This window comes from Saccopteryx leptura, chromosome 13, assembly GCF_036850995.1.
Source record: "Saccopteryx leptura isolate mSacLep1 chromosome 13, mSacLep1_pri_phased_curated, whole genome shotgun sequence".
In the NCBI taxonomy this organism is placed as follows: Eukaryota; Metazoa; Chordata; class Mammalia; order Chiroptera; family Emballonuridae; genus Saccopteryx; species Saccopteryx leptura.
The window spans coordinates 40,963,972-40,989,020 of NC_089515.1; the positions used below are offsets into that span (position 1 = coordinate 40,963,972).

Here is a 25,049-nt window from a genome sequence, read left to right on the forward strand (position 1 = left end):
TGGGTTCAGTTTTTTTTTTTTCCTGTTGGTTGAAATTTCCTCTCGTTTCCAAGTTGCTTTGTTTTGGCAGAGACTCTAACATCCAGTGGCCACCCTCCCTGGAGCTTTCGGCTGACAAGTCCCTGTATCAAAGGATGGCTCACTTGGGGGCCTTGGCTGAGATACTGGCAATATTCCCGCATAAGGGTTTCAGTAATCCCCTTGCCCTCATGCCTGTTTTGTGACCTCATCCTTGACCAGAATTCAATGATCATTTCCTCATTCTTCCCTGTCTAGGCTTTGATGGAACATGTGACCATGTTTCTGCCTTCATTATGCGAACATCATGCTGTTCCTTGGTGTTTTTGTTTTCTACTTACCTGACTTCATTTTTTATGTTGGTTTGTCTTCTTCCAAATCTCAAAAACAAAAAACAAAAAACAAAAAAAACACCTCTCTATATTTAACCTCTTTATTTCCATCAGTGCATCTTTCCCTCTGTCGTTAGTCTGTGTCCTGACCTCTAACCCCTACAGGTGATTCTCTGTCTCCAGGAGGAGTCTGTTTAATGCCAAGCCCCCAGCTCTCCTAACAGGATGTGCCCTCATCATGGGGAAGCACAGGGTCCATCTCTGCATCTCATGCACACGGGCCTGTCTCACGTCCTGTCTGTCGGCACACCAGCAGCCTTCCGGCGCTGTGATCACCGCTGACCTCTCCCGCTCATCATCTCCTACGCCTGCTAACTTCCAGTTTTTGAAACATATCTACAGGCAACGAGAAAAGGAAAAAAGCTCTATAAGTGAGATCTTATACAAACAAACAAACCAAAAAACCCACCAATTAAGATTGCCAAAAGAAAGGAAAAAAACACAGATAACTTGAACAAAAGTGACATACATGGGAGAGGCCAGACTGTATACAATACAGAAACTGCCATTTTAGCAGGGAGGCAGAGATTTAAAAAAGAAGAGACAGGCCCAAGGGCCATGGAACAGGCACCCACCATAAATACCACCCCAGGGAAAGGGTGGTTGAGAGTGAGAAAGGTCAGGCCCTGGAGCAGCTTACATTGTTAAGGACTTCAGAGATACTGGAGAAGGGGCACAGGGGTAACAGAGAGCATGTGCACGTCCTTGGGGATGGGAGAGTCCAGAAGATAGGAATCTCAGAACTGTGGCCAGATTGTTGAATGTGTCTTTTTCACACCAGAAGAAGGAGCCCTTGACAGTGAAGATAACCACCCTGAAACACTCTGGCCCTTTATACTCTCCTAAAAGCACATGATGTCATTAACATAAGAGCATCAACAAACCCTGCACCAAAATACTATCAGATGAAAGTAGCATTAATACACCAATACAGCCTGACCAGGCGGTGGCGCAGTGGATGAAGCGGAGGACTGGGACGTGGAGGACCCAGGTTAGAGACCCCGAGGTCGCCAGCCTGAGCGCAGGCTCATCTGATTTGAGCAAAGCTCACCAGCTTAGACCCAAGGTCACTGGCTTGGGCAAGGGGTTACTCGGTCTGCTGTAGCCCCATGGTCAAGGCACATATGAGAAAGCAATCAATGAACAAATAAAGTGCCGCAACGAAAAACTGATGATTGATGCTTCTCATCTCTCTGCGTTCCTGTCTGTCTGTCCCTATCTATCCCTCTCTCTGACTCTCGCTCTGTCTCTGTAAAAAAAACCAGCAAACACCAACACAATGAAAATGTGGCCTTGAGGCAAATGAAGATATAACTTACTGTTACAAAATGAACTAAGAGAAATTTTTAAAACTATAGAAACAAGTCAGGCCCTGGTCATTTGGCTCAATGGTAGAGCATCAGCCCAGTGTGTGGATGTCAGGTTGGATTCCCAGTTAGGGCACACAGAAGAAGTGCTCATCTGTTTCTCCTTTCCTCCCTCTTCTCTCTCTCTCTCTCTCTCTCTCTCTCTCTCTCTTTTCCTCCTTATCCTCCTCCTCCTCTTCTTCCCATAGCCATGGCTCATTTGAGCAAGTTGGCCCTGGGCACTGAGGATGGCATCATGGCCTTGCCTCAGGCGCTACAATAGCTCAGTTGCTGAGCAATGGAACAACGGCCCCAGATGGGCAAAACATCGTCCCATAGGGTGTTTGCCGGATGGATCCCAGTCAGGGCTTATGTGGGAGTCTGTCTCTCTGCCTCCCCACCTCTTAATAAAAAGAAAAAGAAAAGAAAACTCTAGAAACAAGTTGGATATGGAAAATCTTAGACATGAGATGAATGACAAGAGTGCATGAACACAGATGGGTCAGGAGTGTGTGAGAAGGTCTTGGACAGAGGTCAGGAAAGAATTAGGAATCGGAAAATTCAGAAATGCAGACTAAACTAGGAGAACAACAATGACTCGACACAAAGTGTACTAAGAGAAAAAAAAGATATGAGGGAAATGAAAAGAATCAAAGAGAAATTTAAAGGATTCAAGCAAGAATAATAGATCTAAAAGACAGGGAAAGATAATCCAAGGAATGTGTATAATTAGAGTCCCAGGAAGAGAAAACTAAAACAAAAAAACAGAACAAAACTATAATTAAAAGACTCGAGACACCAAATTGAAGGGTAGACATTAATTTTTATTTTGTGGGAAACCCCGAGGTGATGATTTGATTTGACTTAAAATATCATAATTTGATAAATGGTGATTTTAAATTATTTGTTAAAAAGCTTATGAAAGAGCCCTGGCCGGTTGGCTCAGCGGTAGAGCGTCGGCCTAGCATGCGGAGGACCCGGGTTCGATTCCCGGCCAGGGCACACAGGAGAAGCGCCCATTTGCTTCTCCACCCCTCCGCCGCGCTTTCCTCTCTGTCTCTCTCTTCCCCTCCCGCAGCCAAGGCTCCATTGGAGCAAAGATGGCCCGGGTGCTGGGGATGGCTCTGTGGCCTCTGCCTCAGGCGCTAGAGTGGCTCTGGTCGCAACATGGCGACGCCCAGGATGGGCAGAGCATCGCCCCCTGGTGGGCAGAGCGTCGCCCCTGGTGGGCGTGCCGGGTGGATCCCGGTCGGGCGCATGCGGGAGTCTGTCTGACTGTCTCTCCCTGTTTCCAGCTTCAGAAAAATGAAAAAAAAAAAAAAAAAAAAGCTTATGAAAGGCTTTTCTCTGTACTGAACAATATGATAATTAGGGCTTTCTGTTAAAGATGACAAAGGCATTTAAAAAAAAAAAAAAGTCATTTCCCTCCTTTGAAACCCAACAACAAAAAATCCCACAAAGAGAATGAAAGAGAGTACTGTCTTTAGTAAATAATGAAATGGCCATAATCCCCAACTGTAAGTTATAAACACACCTGCAGAGACCGTAAAATCTGGACCAAAATGAGAGGGAAGGCTGAGAGCTGACCGCTATGTCTTCTGATGTGAGCAGGACACAGTTCCCAGGAGTCAGTGTGACAGGCCAGAAAGGCCAGGTCAACAGGCCCTTGACCACAGAGACGAGATGGAGCTCCAGGAGCTGCCCCTGGAACGTGCTTGCAGAACCGGGAGCTAGAGCAGGAGGAGAAACCCCACGGGGCTCCTGCTCGCCCGGGGACTGCTGCCCCAGGTGAGGGGGTGTACGGGAAGGGTGACAGCCACTGCTGGATTGTGACTCAGTGGGCCCGGTTTAAGGGCCTCTTTGAGTCACATGGACCATTCGAGGGCAAAATCTGAAGAGAAACGCGCATTTCTTCATAGCCCCGAAGACAACGAATGTGTAAAGTGCATGAGCTCATCTTTCATCCGTGTTATTCACATACAACCGGCCACCTTTGAAGGTCCAGCATGAAATCTATGCATCAAATGGGGTGCGGGGGGTTAAAGGGAAGGAGGACAGGAATAGAAAGGGAGTCACAGGAACAACATGAGATCAGAGAGGTCACCCAAGGGAAGTTCCAACAAATGGGCTCTGTATTCCTGAGGAAATTATAGCCATGATCTCTGGGGGAAACGTGGCTTAAAAGTGAGGTTTGAGTTCAAAAAGAAATTATAAGTCCTCTACTGGGTATCTACCCCCCAAAACACTCTAAAACTTTTATACACAAAGACATATGCTCCCCCATGTTCATCGCAGCATTATTCACGGTGGCCAAGACATGGAAATAACCAAAGTGTCCCTCGACAGAGGACTGGATAAAGAAGATGTGGTACATATATACAGTGGAATACTACTCAGCCGTAAGAAATGACATACTGCCATTTGTGACAACATGGAAGGACCCTGAGAACATTATACTGAGTGAAATAAATAAATAAATCAGAAAAAGCTAAGAGCTATATGATTTTACACATAGGTGGGATATAGAACTGAGACTCATGGACATAGCTAAAAAGTGAAGTGTGGCCCTGGCCGGTTGGCTCAGCGGTAGAGCGTCGGCCTGGCGTGCGGGGGACCCGGGTTTGATTCCTGGCCAGGGCACATAGGAGAAGCGCCCATTTGCTTCTCCACCCCCCCCTCCTCTCTGTCTCTCTCTTCCCCTCCCGCAGCCAAGGCTCCATTGGAGCAAAGAGGGCCCGGGCGCTGGGGATGGCTCCTTGGCCTCTGCCCCAGGCGCTAGAGTGGCTCTGGTCGCGCAGAGCGACACCCTGGAGGGGCAGAGCATCGCCCCCTGGTGGGCAGAGTGTAGCCCCTGGTGGGTGTGCCGGGTGGATCCCGGTCAGGCGCATGCGGGAGTCTGTCTGACTGTCTCTCCCTGTTTCCAGCTTCAGAAAAATACAAAAAAAAAAGTTAAAATGTCATTAAAAATAACTACTGAGTCTCTTTTTCTTTCATCTTCTTAACTTTAAAGGGTTCTTTGAGAATGAATTACTTATGGTAAAAAAAATAATAAGACATTCAGCCATCCTTTTTATTTTACTTTAGTTTTTTTCTAATATAGCTAATAAAATTGCCAATATGCCTAATGTAAAGCTTCTAATATACCTAATTAAAATTTTAAACCACATGTACACACAATGATTATCAAATATCAATGTTATGTACATCATGAGCATTAAATATTAATCTTATTTTATGTATAGCACTTAGGGTGGTTTTTGAAAACTTTCCCATTATACGTTCCTGTTTGTCTGTCCCTGTCAGTGCCCCCATCCTTTCTCTCAGAAAGTAAATAAATAAATAAAGTTGCCCTGGCCGCATAGCTTGGTTAGTTAGAGCATCAGCCCAAAGCACAGAGGTTGCCAGTTCGATTCCCGGTCAGGACACACAGAGGAATGGATAAATGTTCCTATCTCTCTCTCCCCCCCCCCTTCCTCTCTGACTAAAATCAATAAATAAAAAGTAAAAAAAAAAAAAAGAAAAAAGAAAAGTCAATATCACTTCTCCTTAAAACCAAGTGTAAAAAGCAAATTCACCTTAAATCACTAAACAATAAATAAGGTAGCAATTACAAGGCAAAAAACAACAGCCTGACCTGTGGTGGCGCAGTGGATAAAGCGTCAACCTGGAAATGCTGAGGTCGCCGGTTCGAAACCCTGGGCTTGCCTGGTCAAGGCACATATGGGAGTAGATGCTTCCAGCTCCTCCCCCCTTCTCTCTCTCTGTCTCTCTGTCTCTCTCTCTCTCTCCCTTTCTCTGTCTCTCCCTCTCCTCTCTAAAAAAAATGAATTAAAAAAACAACAACAACAATAAAACCCATGACAATAAATGACTGGAAATTAATTACTATTTCAGAAAGAAAGAAAAGAAGGGAGGGGAGGAAAGGGGAAGAAAAAGAAAAATGTTCTATATTTTAAAAGACACTGGAGCCAAAAAAAAAAAAAAAAAAGACTCTGGAGCCTCGGAAGTGGCCCATGTATCAGCACACCCACACAGAGCTCCCTCTCATTAGCTGCATTTGTCTGCTCGCGCTCCATGTCACTCTGCTGTGCTGTTCTCATTACAGTGCTCTGTCACCTGTGGTATGGGGACCCAGCGAAGAAAGCAGGTGTGTCAACGGCTCACGGCCAAGGGCCGGCGCACCCTCGTCAGCGAGGCCTTGTGCAGGGACCTTCCAGGACCGCCTCTCGTGAGATCGTGCCAGATGCCTGCATGCAGTGGTAAGTATCTGAAGATTCTGCTCATCTTGTTCTGATGGCTTCATCTTCCAAATAACAACTGAATATTTCTAACCTGTAGGTCAGGCAAACCAAGCAGCAGAGTTCTAAGAAAAACCAGTTTTAAGAACTATCCACCCACAGAACAGATGTGTTTTAGGGGTACTCACCTGAATTGCTACTTCCTTTTCCCATCGATTTGACCGTGGTTTCTTCCACTTAGAATTCATGAGTGTTCCTTGTAGAAGTTTAGCTGCAGTACTTTCTGGGGTTTTGTTGTTGTTAATGATATATTTGGACTCATTCTGTAAAAGTAGAAGAGAGAAGCATTTTTCAGTATCCCAAGTATCTCCTCTTGTGTATAATTTAAAACCAGCAAGGGTGAAAACATGAAATAGCTTTGGTTTTGAAAAATGGCAGTTTGGGCCCTGGCCAGTTGGCTCAGTGATAGAGCATTGGCCTGGCATGTGGACATCCTGGGTTTGATCCCTGGTCAGGGCACACAGGAGAAGCGACCATCTGCTTCTCCATCTCTCCCCCTCCCCTTCTCCCTCCCTCCCTTTCTCTTCCCTTCCCATAGCCATAGGTCTATTGGTTTGAGCACCTCAGCCCTAGACGCTGAAGATGGCTCCATGGAGCCTCTGCTTCAGGCACTAAAAATAGCTCAGTTGCAAGCATGGCCCCAGATGGGCAGAGCATCGGCCCCAGACAGGGGTTGTTGGGTGGATCCCAGTTAAGGCGCATGTGGGAGTCTGTCTCTCTATCTCCTCTCTTCTCACTTTAGAAAAAAAGAAAAAAATGGCAGTTTGGATACTTCTTCAATTAATAAATTTATAATTATAATTACTGCATTATGACTTACATAAGCTTGGTATAAAGAGTTCACATTATGTCTTCATAATATCCCAAAGCTGATATGTATGTAGCATTTGTCTGTATTTTCAGTGTACATGACAGAACATATGTTTACATGTGCATATGTATGTTTTATGCAGGAGGGTGACAAGGAAGAAGTTATGGGATGTCCCTACAGCAATTGAAAATAAGGCGGCAGAGTGGTAGGAGGTGGGGTAGGAAGGTAGGCACCAGGCACACTGGAAACGCACAGCTCCTGGGTCTGTTTCTAGCTTTCTATCTTATCGTCTATAATCATTTGTCTGTAAAATAACATTAATTGCCTCGGGTACCCTCCTGAGCTTATAGTAAGAAAAAAAGTCAGAAATTCACTACTATTTTAATGCTACCTAGGAAATAAATATATATATAACTTATAAGTTATAAGAAATAAACAGATATATATATAAGTTTATTAGCAACTTTCCTAGAGAAACTCACAAAACAAAGTAAGAAACACAATAATAACCTTTAAAAAAGTAATAGCATTCATTGGGCACTTATCATGTAGAGTTTCTTTCATGCATTAACTCGTTTAGTCCCCACAACATTTTGAGACATATAATCCCCGTTTAGAGATGAGGAATCCAAGCTTTAGAGAAGGTATGAGACCTGACCAGGGATCCAGAGCTACCAGTTGGCCCCCCTGGGCCTGTCGACCACAAGTCTGTCTGATTCCTGAGCCCACGCTCTTAGGACCTCTCCGTGCTGATTCATGGAAGACATTAATTTTTTTTTCCCCCTGGGAAGTCTTTGAGAACAAATTTTCAAAATCTTGAGCTTCCAAGAGTTTGAGATTTCAATTTTCACATTGTCCTGGAATTCAGGACTGTCTGTGGCATATGGCACACTGTGTCATGCTCTGAGCTGCTTATCAATCTAATTTTTATTAATTGTGGATGGTTTTATAGCGGTGTGGCTAGACCATAAACTGCCGGAGAGGAGAGCGAAATGAAAGTCATCCTGGCAGCTTCCTCTAAAATAACAGAATAACATGTGGGAATACATCGTGGTTATGAGGGCATGCAGTGTGGTACAAGATGAAATTATAAATTATTATGGCATGCAGTGGAGAGCTGAAGGAAATGATAAGTCTTCCGGAGAGGGAGAAAAAAATGAGAAAAAGACAGTAATATTTCTTCTTTAGCCCACCCCTTTTCCTAGCTCGCCAGCGCGTAGGTCATGGGAGCAGACAGGAGGCAGGAACGCACGCCCCCAGAGCCGCCTGCTTGCCTGAGCCGAGCCTCCGCCCCAGCTGCAGCCTGGCCGCCTGCCAGCACCCATGCTCAGGGCCCTTGCTTTCTGCAGTGTGGCTTCCCTCCTCCACTCTCCTGTGGCATCCCCGTCTCCTCACCACCATGTCACGGCGAGGAAGCCAAGCGAGGAGCTTCCGTTCACCCACCCTCCCAGCCCCGCTGTGTCTGCGCCACCATCCCTGTCATCCTGTACTTGGGGCAGACACCTCCCTCATCACACCTTCGCATGCATCACGTGCACACCTGCGTGACACTCTCTGTCTTTCCCCAGGAGTGCACCGCCACAGGTCCCTTCTTCCTCTCCAGCCTTTGCCAGCATCCATGCTGATGACTTTTAGGGACACCCTGATGTCCCGATCTCCCAACATTCTCAAATTCTCTGACACCCACCCCCATCACCGTGGCATGTGACACCCAGACTTCCTCATTTCTTAGCACTCAGAAGTAGCTTGCTGCTCTTCCACCAACCCCCATGTCACTCCTGCTTACGTAGTTAACGCCTCACCGTGACCGCCGGCCCTTCCTTGCCTCCCTGCTGTCTCCACACGCCCTGCTCTCGCTGGAACCCGTCCTCTTAGCCGGCATTCCCTACCTCACCGATTCCAGATCTTTCTGCTCGTCCTGGATCCCCCTGCCTGCCTTCAACTGTTTCTAGTAATTTTTGGTGGTTTGGTGTTTTGCTCCCTACCTGAGCTGCCGGGATTTGCTAGAGGCAGAAAATGCTGGTAGACGCACTTCTCATTTGGGCTGTCTGAATCTAGCTGGGCAATAATGGCTTTTTCTTTCCTGTTTCCTAAGACTCCCCTAGAAATTCACTGCAGCAGTTCTTAACTACCGCACTGGCCCCGGGCTCCCGTTTCCCTGTCCGACTGGAAATGCATGGTCTTCTTTGCAGGGCTACTCCCCCACTCACCCACCCCTGTTAATGGAAGGGGATCCAAAGACAAGAAAAGCCAAGCCTACCTGTGCTGTGCCCTTTGTTCCATTACTAGAAACCTGCCCTAATCAGTCCTTTTGTTTAAGTAAAAACCATCCTTTTTGGAGGAGTGAATTTTCTAGATCTTCATTTTGACCATTTTGATGTGAGTTAGGGGAGGAGCATGTGGGATGGGTGCCTTGAGCACCCCCTAGAGGCCAGTGGTGCACCATTCAGTCAAGTGCAGCACTTGCCCGGGTCCCACCAAACATCCCTGCATTCTTCCACCTCTGGCATTCATCCCTTGCTCAAATTCTGCCCTCCCTTGTATCTATCAGCTGATGTCCTTCCCAGTTTTGAAGGGGTAACATAAACCATATCTTCCCCAATCATCTTTCTCAGTTGCACTTAATCTCTGAAAGGTACCATGACATTGTAGTTAAGTGACTACTTGAGTTCAAATATCACTTCTCATGTCTCATCAGGTGACACTGAGCAGAGGTGGGGTGTCGAATGGAGTAGAATGTCCAGGGGAACTGCAAGCAGCTCCATATTGTTAGAGCAGAGGCTCAGAATGGGTTGTGATAACAGAGAACACTTGAGAAGTGAGTTGTAGAGGATCTTTACACTCTGTGCTAAGGAGTTTAGATTTTATCCAAGCAGGAAAGGACATGGTCAGACATTGTTTTGGTTTTTTACTCCAACAATAGGCAGGGAATTCAGCTAAGAGGATGTGGCGATATCTAGGCACAAGAGCACAAGGATGACTTCTGATTATGCTTCCCGTGTATGATGCAATACTTGATACCTGGCCAGAGCTGGGAGCTGCAGGACAGAGACAGTGGGGTACCTGCAGTGTTAACATCCTGGGGGTCCTGGCCAGTTGGCTCAGTGGTAGAGCATTAGCTCGATGTGTGGATGTCCTGGGTTCAATTACCAGTCAGGGCACACAGGAGTAGTGACCATCTACTTCTCCACCCCTCCCACTCCCCCTTCTCTCTCTCTCTCTTTCTTCCCCTCCTGCAGGCGTGGCTTGATTGGTTTGAACACGTCAGCCCTGGGTGCTGAGGATGCCTCCCTGAGCCTCTGCCTCAGGTGCTAAAAATAGCTCAGTTGTCAAGCGATATCCCAAGATGGCAGAGCATTGCTACCCTATAGGGGGCTTTTCTGGTGGATCCCGGTCAGCGCACATGCAGGGACAGGGCGGGGTGAGGGGGTGAGGGCAGAGGGATAACCATTGTTCAGTGTGGCTGGTTTCCTGTTCCCAATGTCACATCTTTGAATGCAGCATTGGGAACAGATGCTAACAGCCTTACTAACCTGTGGGTCAGTGACAGGTAGGATCAGCCTGCCGCTGGACAGGGAGGGATCAAGATGACCCCCTGGGTTCTGGCTGGAGGAAATGGGTGGGAGGTGATCCCATTCACTTAGGAATACAGGACAAGACGGATATTTGGGGTGAGATGGGGAGGCAGGTGTTTAGAATTTAATGTTTTGAACTTGAGGAACCAGGAAGAGATTCCTAGTAAACAGTGGACACTTAGATCTAGGGCTCCAGGGCAGGGTCTAGGCTGGACAGATGGGAGGCATCGACCTGAAGATGTTAGTTGAAACTACAATGTCATCCAAAGAAATGTTTAGAGCAAGAAGAAAAGAGAGAATGTGGCCAAGCACCGACGCCAGAGAAGGACCAGCAGCCGGGAGGGCACCGCGGTCAGAAACGACCAGAAGAAGGGCTTAAATCATGTGTGACCTCCTCCTGAAGTGAATGATTGAGGGCGTCACCTGCCCTAGAACGACCCAGTGAGAATACTGAAGGGAGACATTGTAGTCGTCACTAGGGGACCATTGGTAGCTTCTCCCAGGGAACCTTTACCGGGGGCTGTGAGTGGAATCCAGACTGTATTTGGTTGAAAAGTATATGAGAAGCAAGAGTGAAAACCACTCCTTCAGGGTGGCTTGGAGTTCACTGTCACCGTCTCCATGGGGCCTCAGGGCCTTGCCAGCTCATTCATGAATCACCCCACACATAGCATCCCTTGCAGCCACCTGTCAGTGACCTCTGTCCCTGTCCTCAGAGAAGCCTGAAGTCCAGGTTCTGAACCAAACTCCAGATGAGCTTCTCGGGTCTTCAGTGCTAGTGGACGGAGAGAGAGAGAGCCAGCACCAGCCGAGCAGCCGCATTCAAGACTGGGTTCTGAGGGGACCGGAGTCCCAGCAGGGTCACCAGAAGGCTGAGAGGCTGCGTCATAGCCGAAACCCATTGGGCAGTGGCAGTAGGCAAATGCTACCAAGACCCAGTGTAGGTATCCAGTATCCTGCATTCAGAGGTGGCTCGGGGCAGAAGCCTGGGTGGCACCCCGACTCTGATTCATGGTAGGGATGTGACCAGATTTAGGGCAGGAGGGGACCAAACAAGGGACAGAGGTGGGTACTGTAACAGCCTCAGGCCCCTGGAGCTAGCCTTTATTGAGTGGGACAAAGGGCACAGAGACCCAGGAGGGGACACTGGAAGAAAGAGCTTTTCATTTTCTAGAAAAGCCTGAAGATACGGCATTTCTGACATCCAGCACTGTGGGAGGGGTGGAGGGCCAGCTTGGTTCCCCCGCTTGCAACCCCGGCAGGAGGATGCCCTCGTATCTGGCCACACTCTGCAGAGGGAAAAATGCCCTTTCTTAATCAGGTTTGGCCAGTGTTACAGTTTGGGGACACAGCCAGATGCAGAAGGAGGCAGTCACCCAAAAGCAGACTAGTTTCTTACCCGTGAACTGGATCTGCGTTCTAGGCTTGGCTCTGAAGGAGTTCACAGAAGACCCAAGAGAGAAACTGGTCCAGTCTTTGGAACCTGGCCGCCTGGCAGAGCCCGAATCCCAGAGCACCACAGGCACACATGTGCACTGAACTGCTCCGTATCCAGCGTGAACAGCTGCTGGAGCAGGGTGACTGTGGAAACAGCCGGGGCCACAGAGCCCACCTTCCAACAAGCAGACACACAGCCCGAGGGACAAATGGGCTTCTGACGTGGCTCATCGGCCCCTTGAGCAGATCCTCCCCTATGACTCTGCCTGCCACCCTCCAACCACCAGCTGGCCACACCACACCCCTATCCCTGCAGAATCACCTCTGAGCACTCCGAGGTCTTCCTGCAGATGGACAGAGGGAGAGCATTCCTCCTCGTGGGAGACAGGCTCTGAGGTGTATCCTCTTTGGCTATCACCTGGAATCAGAGCTGACGCCCAGAAACAAGTGAGAGCCAGCCCACCTCCCAGGCTGTCCCGGGCTTGCTGGCTGTGTCCACTGACAGCAGCCCCACGTGAGAACTTGTTACTTGCCGCAGCTGAGCTGTGCGCTTGGTATAAACAACCCAGCCTCACAGTCACATTCCCCTCACAGAGGTTCTGACATGATCCACATTTCAAAGATGGGAACACTGAAGCTCAGAGTGATGAAATGGTTTGTCCAGTGGCAGAGCTGAGAGTCAAACTCAGGCTTCTTTAAGCCCCTCTGCTTGGCCACCCTGTCTTCCTTTTCCAGGCCCCTCTGATGAGTTCACCATGCTTGTCCCCACTCTCACTTCCTCCCTCAGATGGTGTGCCCAGGGCTCCCAGCCAGACCTGCTCCCCAAAAGCTCCCATCCTTCTAGATGGGGGAGGCCCCACCTACTAGACATCCCTTCTTGAAGGAAACGCTTCCTGTTGAACCTCATGCGTCCTCAAAAGAGGGCTTTGTAAAATAATTGACATGTTCTCATGCATTTCATTCAAAGTTGCATTCTTTGCTGCTCAAGTTCTATCTAGTTGTGCAATGTGCCCCAGTCTACGTTTTTATGGATTTTGTTGTTTTTTTTGTTTGTTTCTTTTAAGTGAGAAGAGGGGAGATAATGAGACAGACTCCTGCATGCACCCCAACTGGGATCGACCCAGCATCCACTGTCTGGGCCAGTGTTGAATCAGTGTAGCTATTTTTAAGCCTGAGGCTGACGCTTGGACCAACTGAGCCACTGGCTGCGAGAGGAGAAGAAGGAGGGGGAGAGAAGCAGATGGTCACTTCTCCTGTGTGCCCTGACTGGGGGTTGAACCCAGGACGTCCATACCTGGGCTGACGCTCTGTCCACTGAGCCAACCAGCCAGGGTCGTCCCAATCTACATTTTAATTCTCAGGGGAAAAAGAGATACATGTGCTGGCTTGTATCAGCTTTGGAAGATTACTTGTCAAAAAAACTTTCATTATTGAAATATTTGTTGGCGTTTTCTTCTTTTATTTATTTTCTCCTACAGAAGTGAAATCAGAGGTGAAGATAAAACCTGCCGAGCAGGGTCCTCAGATCCTGGGTGTGCAGAGAGTCTACATTCAGACGAGGGAAGAGAAGCGTATTAACCTGACCATCGGCAGCAGGGCCTATCTGCTGCCGAACACATCCGTGATCATTAGATGCCCAGTGCGACGATTCCAGAAATCCCTGATCCAGTGGGAGAAGGATGGCCATTGTCTGCAGAGCTCCAAACGGCTGGGCATCACCAAGTCGGGCTCCCTAAAAATCCACAGCCTCGCGGCCCCCGACAGCGGCGTGTACCGCTGTATCGCGGGCTCCGCCCAGGAGACCGTGGTCCTCAAGCTCATTGGAACCGACAACCGGCTCATTGCACCCCCGGCCTTCGGAGAGCGCTCCAGGGACTTCCCGGGGATGGACCCCGGCAAAGCCGACAGTTTGGGGGCCACGTGGCATAAAATGAGGCAGATGTGGAATAACAAAAATGAGCTCTATCGGGCTGGCGGCCAAATGAACAACCAGCCTTTCCTCAGAGCTCTGTTGGGCCACTGCCACAATTCGGCAGGAAACCCCAACTCCTGGGAGGTCAAGAACAAGCAGTTTGAAGCCGCAATTAAACAGGGTGCCTATAGCATGGATACAGCCCAGTTTGATGAACTGATCAGAAATATGAGTCAGCTCATGGAGACCGGGGAGGTCAGCGATGACCTCGCATCCCAGGTGATCTATCAGCTGGTGGCCGAGCTCGCAAAGGTGCAGCCTATGCCCCTGCAGGGGAGGGCCACCCAGGAAGAGGTGCCTCCCGCAGCTCAGCTAAGAGGGGACACAGCACGTGCACCCCAAAGCTCTAGTGCGAAGATCTCGGGCAAGCTGACATTCAAGCCAAAGGGCCCGGTTCTCGTGAGGCAGAGCCAACCCTCCTCGATTTCATTTAATAAAACGGTAAACTTGAGGATTGGAAGTACAGTGTACATCACGAAGAAGACAGCAGTCATCAATATACTGTGTGAGCTGGTTACCCCCAGTGAGGTCACATACACATGGACCAAAGATGGAGCATCCTTACCACCCTCAGAAAAGTAAGTAGAGTAAGAATTCAGTGTTCCCTTCTGCAAGACCTTGTTAATGGTTATTCCAGTGTTTGTGAAAATATTTTCAAATTCATTCTCCAGAGAATGTGTCTCCAGCAGGATTCTTTATTTATTTATTTATTTATTATTTATTTTTTTTTCTGAAGCTGGAAATGGGGAGAGACAGTCAGACAGACTCCCGCATGCGCCCGACCGGGATCCACCCGGCACGCCCACCAGGGGCGACGCTCTGCCCATCCTGGGGGTCGCCATGTTGCGACCAGAGCCACTCTAGCGCCTGAGGCAGAGGCCACAGAGCCATCCCCAGCGCCCGGGCCATCTTTGCTCCAATGGAGCCTTGGCTGCGGGAGGGGAAGAGAGAGACAGAGAGGAAAGCGCGGCGGAGGGGTGGAGAAGCAAATAGGCGCTTCTCCTGGGTGCCCTGGCCGGGAATCGAACCCGGGTCCTCCGCACGCTAGGCCGACGCTCTACCGCTGAGCCAACCGGCCAGGGCTCCAGCAGGATTCTTTAGGAAAGAAACTCAAAATATGGTGAGGTGTGTATTTTACATATGCACTAAAATTTAAAAAATTAATCGGCGTTATTCCCATCCTCAACAGGTAGGTATAATATAGCCCTGGATAAGCATGTATAGCCTCTCTCCAGTCTAAGGCCATTTTAAAAGTAGCACCCTTACCTGGCGCAGCGGATAGAGTGTTGGCCTGGGACGCTGAGGACTCAGGTTCAAAATCTTGACATCACTGACTTGAGTGTGGGTTCACCAGCTTGAGTGAAGGGTCACCAGCTTGAGCATGGGCTCATAGACATGACCTCATGGTCACTGGCTTGAACCCAAGGTCTCTGACTTAAAGCCTAAAGTTAGTGGCTTGAGCAAGGGGTCACTGGCTCAGCTGCCCCCCCCCCCCGCATTATCAAGGCACATATGAGAAAATAATCAATGAACAGCTGAAGTGACACAACTATGAGTTGATGCTTCTCATCTCTCTCCCTTCCTGTCTGTCCCCCCACCTTCTCTCTCTTGCTAAAAAACCAAAATTAAATTAAAAGTGGGCACCCTTGCAGTCTTCTTACATTGCATAGGAACTGCGAATCAGAACTGACAGCACTCTTCCACGTCTAGGACAGGGGGGATATCATTTGAACTGAACATCAGACCCATGAGGCTGGCAGGGCAGGGGGTAATAGTTGTCTGTGACGTCACTGAGAAACGAATCCCGTGACTGATTCATGGCCAGTTGGAACCAGGGACGGCTGTTTGAATGCCACACAAATAATAGTGTTGGCAGAAAGATTGGCTATCTGAAGTACTTTTCTAGATCATGCAGTTTTTATGTCATTAGATCCAAAACCATAAAATAACATGGTTCAAAGTTCTTTGAACTATTCAAACAAAATGTGAGCCCTGGCCGGTTGGCTCAGCGGTAGAGCGTCGGCCTGGCGTGCGGGGGACCCGGGTTCGATTCCTGGCCAGGGCACATAGGAGAAGCGCCCATTTGCTTCTCCACCCCCCCCCCCTCCTTCCTCTCTGTCTCTCTCTTCCCCTCCCGCAGCCAAGGCTCCATTGGAGCAAAGATGGCCCGGGCGCTGGGGATGGCTCCTTGGCCTCTGCCCCAGGCGCTAGAGTGGCTCTGGTCGCAGCAGAGCGATGCCCCGGAGGGGCAGAGCATCGCCCCCTGGTGGGCAGAGCATCACCCCTGGTGGGCGTGCTGGGTGGATCCCGGTCGGGCGCATGCGGGAGTCTGTCTGACTGTCTCTCCCCGTTTCCAGCTTCAGAAAAAAAAAAAAAAAATACAAAAAAAAAAAATGTGAGACTATGTTTTCTTTTCTTGTGATCTGTCAGTGCAACAATATCACAGTTCATTCCCTTTACGTAAAATAACAGGGAATAGCATTCTTTACTGAATTCTTTGCTGTCCCCAAATCTGGCTATTTGTACACATAAGTGTGTGTGTGCTTTGCTTTTTAAAATTTGCATTTTAAGAGTTCAAGCTGCACCTTCTCTGCCTCTGGGGACTGTTGAGAGACACAAACACAACAGCAGATGTTAAATTGTTTTACAGACCATGAGGCACTTAAAAACCTCAGGTTTTATTTTTATCATGTCTTCTGTGCATGGAGCCTAATATGTGATCCATCAGAAGAAAAGTAGGTCAAATTCAATTTTTTCTAATAACCATATCTTAGAATGAAAAGATAGAACAAATTTAATTTTTAAATTTTTTTGCCCTGGCGCGAAATGAAATTTTAGAAGTGGAATCTACCTCCCAGGTCAACTAGTTTAGCAGTTCTCAAATCTTTATCTTAGGTCCCCTGTATATGATTAAGGAGTCCAGAGAGCTTTTGTTAATGTGTTATATCTATTGCTGTTTACTATATTAGAAATTAAAACCAAGAACTATTTAAAACATTTATTTATTATTCCACTAAGAAATAACAATAAGGCCCTAGCCAGTTGGCTTGGTGGATAGCATGTTGGCCCAGCATGTGGACATCCCAGGTTCGATCCCTAGTCAGGGCACATGAGAAGCGAATATCTGTTTCTTTCCCCTCCCCCTCCCCCTTCTCTCTCTTCCTCTCCCACATCCAGTGGCTTGATTGGTTTGAGCATTGGCCCCAGGTGCTGAGAATAGCTCCGTTGATTCAAGCATCAACCCCTGACGGAGGTTGTCAGGTAGATCCTGTTTGCGGCACATGTGAGAGTGTGTCTCTCTCTCCTTTCACTTAAAAACAAAAGAAAAAAAAAGAAATTAGAATAGTCAGCCCATTCCAAGTTCATATCAGTAACGTAATTTTGGAAAAGCTATGTTTTCAAAAAATTTCCTGGTAACAATGGCATCGTTTTCTATCTTTGCAAGTTAATGTCTAGATTAATAAACTACATCTGGATTCTCATATGTGTCTCTGTATCAGTCTATTGGGGTATGTTGTTTGAATGGACTCTTCTAGAGAAAATATGGCCTCAGAGATGTTAAAAAAGGACTAATTTAATGGCCCTTTCAGATGATTGTGGCTTTTCTTCTTTGATACTACGTGAAAACAAGACAAGTATTTTACCCTTAAAGGTTAGTTAGGGCCCTGGCTGGTTGGCTCAGTGGTAGAGCGTCGGCCTGGCGTGCGGAAGTCCCGGGTTCGATTCCCGGCCAGGGCACACAGGAGAAGCGCCCACCTGCTTCTCCACCCCTCCCCCTCTCCTTCCTCTCTGTCTCTCTCTTCCCCTCCCGCAGCCGAGGCTCCATTGGAGCAAAGATGGCCCGGGCGCTGGGGATGGCTCCTTGGCCTGTGCCCCAGGCACTAGAGTGCCTCTGGTCACGACAGAGCAACACCCCAGAGAGGCAGAGCATCGCCCCCTGGTGGGCAGAGCGTCGCCCCCTGGTGGGCGTGCCGGGTGGATCCCGGTCAGGCTCATGCGGGAGTCTGTCTGACTGTCTCTCCCTGTTTCCAGCTTCAGAAAAAATACAAAAAAAAAAAGGTTAGTTAGAATGTGGAATCTGAAACCATAGTAATGAAATGTTGGTTCTGTTCCAATGAAATCTATTGGTTTATCTTGCACATTCAATGGGTCTTTTACCTACACAGATTTTATAACCTCACAAATTGGTCATTGGGAAAATATTGGCTCACTGAGTTATACAGATCTTCCAAACATTGATATGTCTCATGAAACAATTTTAAAAGCACACATAGTCTTTAATATCACTGCCCACCTCATCAGAAAAGTCTTTGAGCTCCCCCTTGTCCAAATCACAAGGGGTGAATAGGAATTTTCTGAAATTCTAATTTTCACTTTTGAAAGTTCAAAAAAAAATTTTTTTAATTTTATTTAGCAAGTGAGAGACAGACAGGAAAGGAGAGAGATAAAAAGCATCAACCCATAGTTGTGGCGTTTTAGTTGTTTATTGATTGCTTTCTCATATGTGCCTTGCCTGGAGGGCTCCAGCAGAGCCAGTGACCCCTTACTCAAGGCAGCAACCTTGGGCTCAAACCAGTGACCCCACACTCAAGGCAGATGAGCCGGCCCTCAAGCCAGCAACCGCGGGGTTGGAACCTGGGTCTTCAGCATCCCAGCTCTGCTCACTGTGCCACCACCTGGTCAGGCTGGAAGTTCACATTTTATCATTGGCAACAAATGCCATCAGTTGTGTTCCTTGAATTGGCCAGTTCATTTTTGTTCATTTAAAGAAATATTTTCCAAGTAGCCCAGCCCGAATAATCATAGTCTGTCCATCTGTGACAAAGGCAGCTGGTTCAACCAGCAGTTCAAACCCTCATACCAACATGCTTCGGCAGGAAGTGCGTGTCAGGACTTCCCATTTTGACATACAGAATATTAAAAACATATGTACTCAAGGATCATAAAATTAGAAAGTTTTACTGCTTCATTAAGGACATCCTTATGGGAAACTGGCATTTTTATTTTTCTGCAAGTGTATGGAAGTCAAGAATACCGTGACCGCTGCTACACGTTGGTGCCGCTGCCTCGGTTCCTACTAAGGTGCCTGCATTTCGGCCACCACTGCTTTTACTGTCGGCGCAGCGCAAAGGGCAAACGGCACTTGTTATTGTTGTGAAACAGTTTTGACCTCACAGACCCCAGGGGCCCATGGACCACCTTGTGGGGACTGCCGGTCTAGCCCAACAATCCTATTTTAGAAATTATAGGCCCTGGCTGGTTGGCTCATTGGATAGAGCATTGGCCCAGCATGCAGACATCCTGGGTTTGATCCCCAGTCAGGGCACATAGGAGAAACAGTCATCTGCTTATCTTCTGCTCCCTCTTCCTCTTTTCTCTCTCTTCCCCTCCCACAGCCCACCTCAGTGATGACCCAGATGGTCCAAGCATGGGCCTCAGGCACTGAGGATAGCTCAGCTGATTCAAGCATTGGCCCCAGATTGGGGTTACTGGGTGGATCCCGATTGGGGCACATGCGGGAGTCTGTCTCACTACCTCCCCTCCTCTTACTTAAAAAAAAAAGATAGAAAGAAAGAAAAGAAATTATAAGGAAACAGAGACTGAGAAAGGTGAAGTGATCGTTGACCAATGGCCTTAGAAGTCCTACAGGGTTGTAGAGCAAGGTTAGTTTAAGTAAACATTTCTTGAGTTTATTTTAAATAGTTTGATTTGGTAGAATGGAATTAACGTTAGTTTCAGGGGCTGAGACTCCTGGAGGTCGTCACAAGTTTTAACATAGTACTTCCTGCTCACACACGTGTCTGCATACTTTAATTTGAGTCGTACAAACATTCATGCACGTCCTCGTGCCTCCTGACCACCCAGAGGATGATCGTACATGTATAAGGCAACATTAAAAAAAGGCAAATGTAGGTTCTTCTTGCTTCCATAAATTGGTTATCAAACAAACATGATTTTAAGTTAATAAAACTAACTGGAACTAATATTTTTTTTGAAAAAAAATCTCACTCCCAGGGGTCAGCAAGCATGAAAAAAACTCACTCCTCAAAGGGTTAAGGATCAATTATTTGATACTGAAACAGTTTCCATGTTTTCCAAACTCACCCTCATTCATTTGTCCAACATATGTCTAATGCCTATACAGAACGAAGAGTCTCACCTTTAGATATGTTTTTCTGAGTCTCATAAATCATTTCAGTCGCAGCAATGCAGGAACAGAGTCATGTTTTTGAGAGAGCCTCTCTCCAATGAAGAGGGCAGTGTGTGGACGTGGAGCAGGTTGGGATGCCAGCTGAGCAGGAAACCTCAGCTGGGAAGGGAAGGCTATGAGTGGGTATACTGGGAATGGTGCCTGTGGAGAGATCAGCCTTGTTATTACTTCAAGTTGAAACTAAAGTTGAGCAGCAGAGGCCAAGTTCAAGTCCCTGAAGGAAGCCTATCTGCTGGTTCTCCAGCCCAGGGCTGACCCTGGCTGGATGCATGGTGACTCGGTGTGGGCAGCTGTCTACCTCAGTCATTTCCCACTGTGTTGTCAAATTGAGACCTACAAAGTGAAGGAATTATTTGAGAATTGCTAAATCACACAAACATAGAGATGAAATAACTGAAAACTTTGTAGTGTACTTATTCTGCAAGTACAATTACTAGTTGTAATTTTGTTCTTTTCTTCTTCTTCTTCTTCTTCTTCTTCTTCTTCTTCTTCTTCTTCTTCTTCTTCCTTCTTCTTTCTTCTTCTTCTTTTCTTCTTCTTCTTCTTCTTCTTCTTCTTCTTCTTCCTTCTTCTTTCTTCTTCTTCTTTTCTTCTTCTTCTTCTTCTTCTTCTTCTTCTTCTTCTTCTTCTTCTTCTTCTTCTTCTCTTCTTCTTCTTCTCCTTCTCCTCCTCCTCCTCCTCCTCCTCCTCCTCCTCCTCCTCCTCCTTCTTCTTCTTCTTCTTCTTCTTCTTTTCCAAGTGAGAGTGGAGAAGATAGAGAGAGAGACTCCTGCATGCACTTCACCTGGGATCCACCTGGCAACCCCTGTCTTGGGCCGATGCTCTGCCCATCTGGGGCCATGCTTACAACCAAGCTATTTTTAGTGCCTGAGGCAGAGGCTCCAAGAAGCCATCCTCAGTGCTAGGCCAATGTGCTCAAACCAGTTAAGCCATGGCTGTAGGAGGGGGGAGAGAGAGAGAGAGAAAGAGAAGGGGAAGGGGAAGGGTGGGGAAGCAGATGGTCACTCTTCCCGTGTGTCCTGATCGGGAATCAAACCCAGAACATCCACACACTGGGCTGATGCTCTACCACTAAGCCAACCAGCCAGGGCCATAATTGTGTATTTAATCAACAGTTCTTTAATAGGGACTTGGAAGTGTACACCTAACCCTACTAACAGCTGGGTCTGCCGCACTCCTGTTTTTGTTCTGGGAAATCCAGCAGTTCTGATTTATGCCCACTTTTGCAGCTCTCCTGTGTGTTTGTGTGTGTAGGGGGGTGCGTCTCCCTAGTACACTGACTCTGTGCCACTATGCTGTTCTCTTCTGATCTGATCGTTCATACATTCTGTCATCCAAGGCTTTTAAAAACTTACTACATAAAAGTCATAGAGAATGCACAGCTGTGAATAAAATTTGGTCCTTGATCTTGAAAAGATCACAATCTAGTGGGAAGAAATAGATATTTCATCAGATAAATATATGAACCAGAGCAGAAGGAGCCCAGAGGGAGCCAAGAATAAAACTCTGGGAGTATTGGGAAAAGCTTTAGGGGAAATTACATTTAATCCAGGACTCAGTGGGTAGGTCAGAGTTTTCCAGAGAGGGGGAAGGACATTCCCAATAAAATGAACACCATATTTAAAAGCTCAGGGTGCTGAAAGGTCGTGGAATGTTCTGGAAACTGTTAGAAGTTCATTCTGGCAGGAGCACAGGGCAAGCAACAGGAAGCGACAGGAAATGAAGACGTGGCCCAGTTCACAAAGAGATGTACAGTCTCTAACGGTCAGAACAGCCCTGTATTGCTAAGATCTATAAAGCGCATGGGCCAGAGGAGACAGGAAGGTATGAACCACTGACTCAGATGACCTAGAAGCAGCTTCAAATTGTTAAGAAAAAACTAAAATTAAAGCAGAACAGGCCCCCTTTTCCACTCCCCAAATAATTTTTTCATTTGTTGGGATGCTGCTGATCAACTCTGATTTCCAAAGTGATATGTGCCTGTTTACAAATATCAGTCGGGAAACCAGGAGGAGCTGCAGAGTAGCCCTCGTCTGGCACAGGGTGGTCGGAAGCCAGTACGATGCCCCCTTTGCATGGCTGCCTGCACAGACTTCGTCCTGCAGGGACAGTGAGACAAGAACCATCGCTAGGCGATTAAAAGCCCACTCACATCCAGTGAATCTGCAAAATGAATAACTCACTCCTGCCTTTAGTTAGCAAGAGTTTGGGCAGAAAATGAGGTTGAACATCAAGCAAACAAAGAGTGATTTGGTTGGTCTTTTTATTTATGTATGTATGTATGTATGTATGTATGTATCTATCTATCTATCTATCTATCTATCTATCTATCTATCTATCTATCTTTTCTTCTTTCCCAAGTAAAAGAAGGAGAGATAGACAGACTCCCGCATGCGCCCCGACCGGGATCCACCTGGCAACCCTCACCTGGGGCCAAAGCTTTGCACATCTGGCCATGCTTGCAGCCGAGCTAATTTTAGTGCCTGGGGCCCATGTGCTTGAACCAATCGAGCCATGGATGTGGGAGGGAAAACGGGGAGGGGGCGGGGAGGAAGAGAGATGGTCACTTCTCCTGTATGCCCTCACTAGGAATCAAACCCAGGACATCCACATGCTGGGCCAACGCTCTACCGCTGAGCTAACTAGACAGGACCTTTTTTTTTTTTTTTTTTTAATTTTAAGAAAATTTTATTAACCCAGCCCCCCAAAATGTGGTAGGTAAAGCATTGAGTCCGTCCAGAAAAGTCACCGCTCATGCAAAGTGAGGTAAAGAGACTTGACCTGGAAGCCCTATCTAGTTCTGTCTACCCTGTCCATGAGTTTCATCTGAGAGAAAGGACTTTTTCACCCTTTTAGTCCATGGAATTTTCTGCCTGTTGGCTGGATGCTTGACAAGGTCATCTCTTGGGAGCCTTGCCAGTCCACAGCCTATAATTTGGCCATCTTTTTTCTCTGTGACTTGCCGTGGTCCTGGAGTTCAACCTGTTTCGTGACTACATACCCTTTCTAACTGTCCTACAGAATAATTTTTTCTGGCACGGGGAAACTGCAGATTCGGAACCCCACGAAGAGGGAGCAAGGATTGTACGGATGCTCAGTGGCGAATCATTTCGGTTTCGACATGGAAAGTTCTTCTGTGCTGTTCGCAGGTAATGCCCGTGTTTGAAACCTGGAATGCCCGGGTTTTGGCTTTAACAAACTCCAGAGCTGTAGTTCCCAAACTTCAGTGAGCTGTAGAGCCACCTGTCGGGAGGGGTTAAAAACAGACTTCTTCTAGACCCAGTTCCCAGAGGTTCTGACCCAGGAAGTTTGGGGCGGAGTCCGAGGATTTGCATTTTTAATACGTTCCCAGGTTACACTGATGCTGCACACAGCTTTTCTAGAGCTCGCCTTCTAAGAATTGGGAATTAATGAGACAGGGTTCAGTTGGCAGTGTTTTTATTTTTAAAGTACTGCCAGCCAAGGAAAGAGACTAATTATCCTTCTAAGTTTTCTGTGTACCTCCCAGTGGCAAGCTACCAATCCTTAGAACAGGGGTCCCCAAACTTTTTACACAGGCAGCCAGTTCACTGTCCCTCAGACCGTTGGAGGGCCGGACTATAAAAAACAACAACTATGAACAAATCCCTATGCACATTGCACATATCTTATTTTAAAGTACAAAAACAAAACGGGAACAAATACAATATTTAAAATAAAGAACAAGTAAATTTAAATCAACAAACTGACTAGTATTTCAATGGGAACTATGCTCCTCTCACTGACCACCAATGAAAGAGGTGCCCCTTCCAGAAGTACAGTGGGGGCCAGATAAATGGCCTCAGGGGGCCGCATGTGGCCCGTGGGCTGTAGTTTGGGGACCCCTGCCTTAGAAAAACTCTAAAGGAGTTGCAACTGTAAATTAGTGTGTACCTTCCCAGCAGTGCCATTGTAATATTTTTAAATTTTTTTATTTTTTATTTAAGTGAAAGGAGGAGAGATAGGCAGACTCCTGCATGCATCCTGATCAGGATGCAACCAGCAACCTCCATCTGAGGCCATGCTTGCAACTGAGCTATTTTTAGTGCCTGAGGCAGAGGCTCCAGGAAGATAACCTCAGCGTGCAGGACCAATGCACTCAAACCAATTGAGCCACGGCTGTGGGAGGGGAAGAGATAGAAAGGGGAGCAGAAGGTTGCTTCTCCTGTGTGCCCTGACCGAGTTTTGAACCTGGAACATCCATATGGGGGGGTTAATCCTCTACCAGTGAGCCAACTGACTAGGGCCCTAGCAATTCCATTTTACTATTAACTGTGCCTTTAGGATGAAAGAACATGTTTTAGGTGGTAAAGTTGTAAACAGTGCTTCCTTGTGGCAAGCTTATATTCTGGGATTAAAACTAAAACGAGAGCCATCCTCCCCCTCCCTGCTCTGTGTTTTCTGATGTCTGTGGCTCCAGTGGATGAGGGTGAGCAGAGGGGCAAGGTCAGGAACTAGAGTCCAGCACTTAGACGAGTGCGTGGTGAGCTTTGCAGCACGTACGTCGTGCGTCTCTGTTGAAGAGGTTGGGCCCATCAATATAGCCTGACTCTTGGTCCCTCTTCTGCTGCATTCTGGAGGTGGGGCCCTCAAGCCTTGCTCCTGCTGTATTGCTCTTTCCTCTGAGCATCACCTCCTTTCCAGAATATATCAGTTCCAAGGCTCAGAAATTCCTGGGAGGACTATAACTTCCCCTTGCAAATTACAAGTCTTCCCTTAAGTCCATCCTAGAACAGTCCAGATTCTCAGAAGAGCTGGTACAGGGTCCACAGGGCCCTGAGGACATGCTGTCACAGCTACAGCCATCTCCTGGCCCAGGAGCTCCTAGCTTTTCAACTCTCAGGGTAGCTTTCCATTGGCCCAGGCCCTCCAGGAGAGAATCGGATATTTGGTCACCCAACCACAACTGTTCCTAAATTCTCTTCCCCAGAACACGGGGTAACCGAATGGCTGGCTAACTATCGTCATTCA

At 47.5% G+C, this 25,049-nt stretch overlaps 1 protein-coding gene across 1 annotated transcript in view; it reads left to right on the forward strand.

Moving 5' to 3' along the window:
• Positions 1 to 25,049, forward strand: part of LOC136384641 (ADAMTS-like protein 3) — a 248,229-nt gene that overhangs the window by 189,105 nt on the left and 34,075 nt on the right. Inside the window, exons 20-22 of the mRNA XM_066355073.1 lie at positions 5,862 to 6,015; positions 13,356 to 14,427; positions 23,082 to 23,209. Coding sequence (XP_066211170.1) covers positions 5,862 to 6,015; positions 13,356 to 14,427; positions 23,082 to 23,209 — 1,354 coding nt within the window. The remainder of the gene's footprint in view (positions 1 to 5,861; positions 6,016 to 13,355; positions 14,428 to 23,081; positions 23,210 to 25,049) is intronic.